Source organism: Plasmodium knowlesi (assembly GCF_000006355.2).
Source record: "Plasmodium knowlesi strain H genome assembly, contig: PKNH_00_124, whole genome shotgun sequence".
In the NCBI taxonomy this organism is placed as follows: Eukaryota; Apicomplexa; class Aconoidasida; order Haemosporida; family Plasmodiidae; genus Plasmodium; species Plasmodium knowlesi.
In genome coordinates, this window is record NW_024070160.1 from 1 (window position 1) to 870 (window position 870).

General features: G+C 34.9%; 1 protein-coding gene across 1 annotated transcript; it reads left to right on the forward strand.

Moving 5' to 3' along the window:
* Positions 1-102: 102 nt before the first annotated feature.
* PKNH_0006100 (SICAvar, type I (fragment)) lies at positions 103-735 on the forward strand (the record flags this gene model as incomplete). Its single annotated transcript, XM_039113487.1, has 1 exon — positions 103-735. A coding segment is annotated over one exon (633 nt), but the record flags the coding sequence as incomplete, so codon positions are not given.
* Between the last annotated feature and the right edge of the window lie 135 nt (positions 736-870).

Here is an 870-nt window from a genome sequence, read left to right on the forward strand (position 1 = left end):
TGTATGTATATACATATACATATGTGTATATGTATATATGCATATGCATTTATGCATATGCATATATATATATATATATATATCTTTATTCCATTTATACAGGAAAACTTCTGGACGGCAAATGGCGACGTAGGAAAGCTGTGGACAGAATTGTCCACAGCAATGAAGGCAAATAACGGAAACGGAACCACAGAATGTAATCAAGTGGACAGTGGCAGAACTCCCACTGACCCTGAAAAGAGGGCATGCAACCATCTTACCTTAGGTTTTAACAAACTGAAGGATTCTTCATCGAATGGTGGACAGTACGAACTTCTGTCCAACCCACTGTTGAGACAAACAGTGGGTTGTTTTCTTCTTAAAGAATATGCAAAAAAAATGAAAGAAGACTCTAAATGTGTTATCACTTCTGGTTTAAAGAAAGCATTCAAGAAGTGGAATGAAAACATTACTAAAACTGGATGCACGGGCGATAGCCCGTGCATTGAATGTGAATGGAATGATGACAGCATTAACAATTGCCCAACTGCCACAAATGGCGGCACAGAGGAGGTAGAAAAGAAGTTAAATGCACTTGAAAACGACATGAAAACCACTGCAACTAACACCCAGAACAAAATAAACGACACGAAGACCTTATGTCAACAACTCCAATGTGCTGCCCCCAAATGGTTCCAAAACCAAATGATCAACACAGCAGGAACGAATAGTGGTACTGCTAATAAGAAGACTTGGGTAAGTATTACTATATAAGTATATACATATATAAACCTATATATAAATATATATACATATGTAAACATATATATATACATATATAAACATATGTATATACATATATACATATATACATATATATACATACTTATA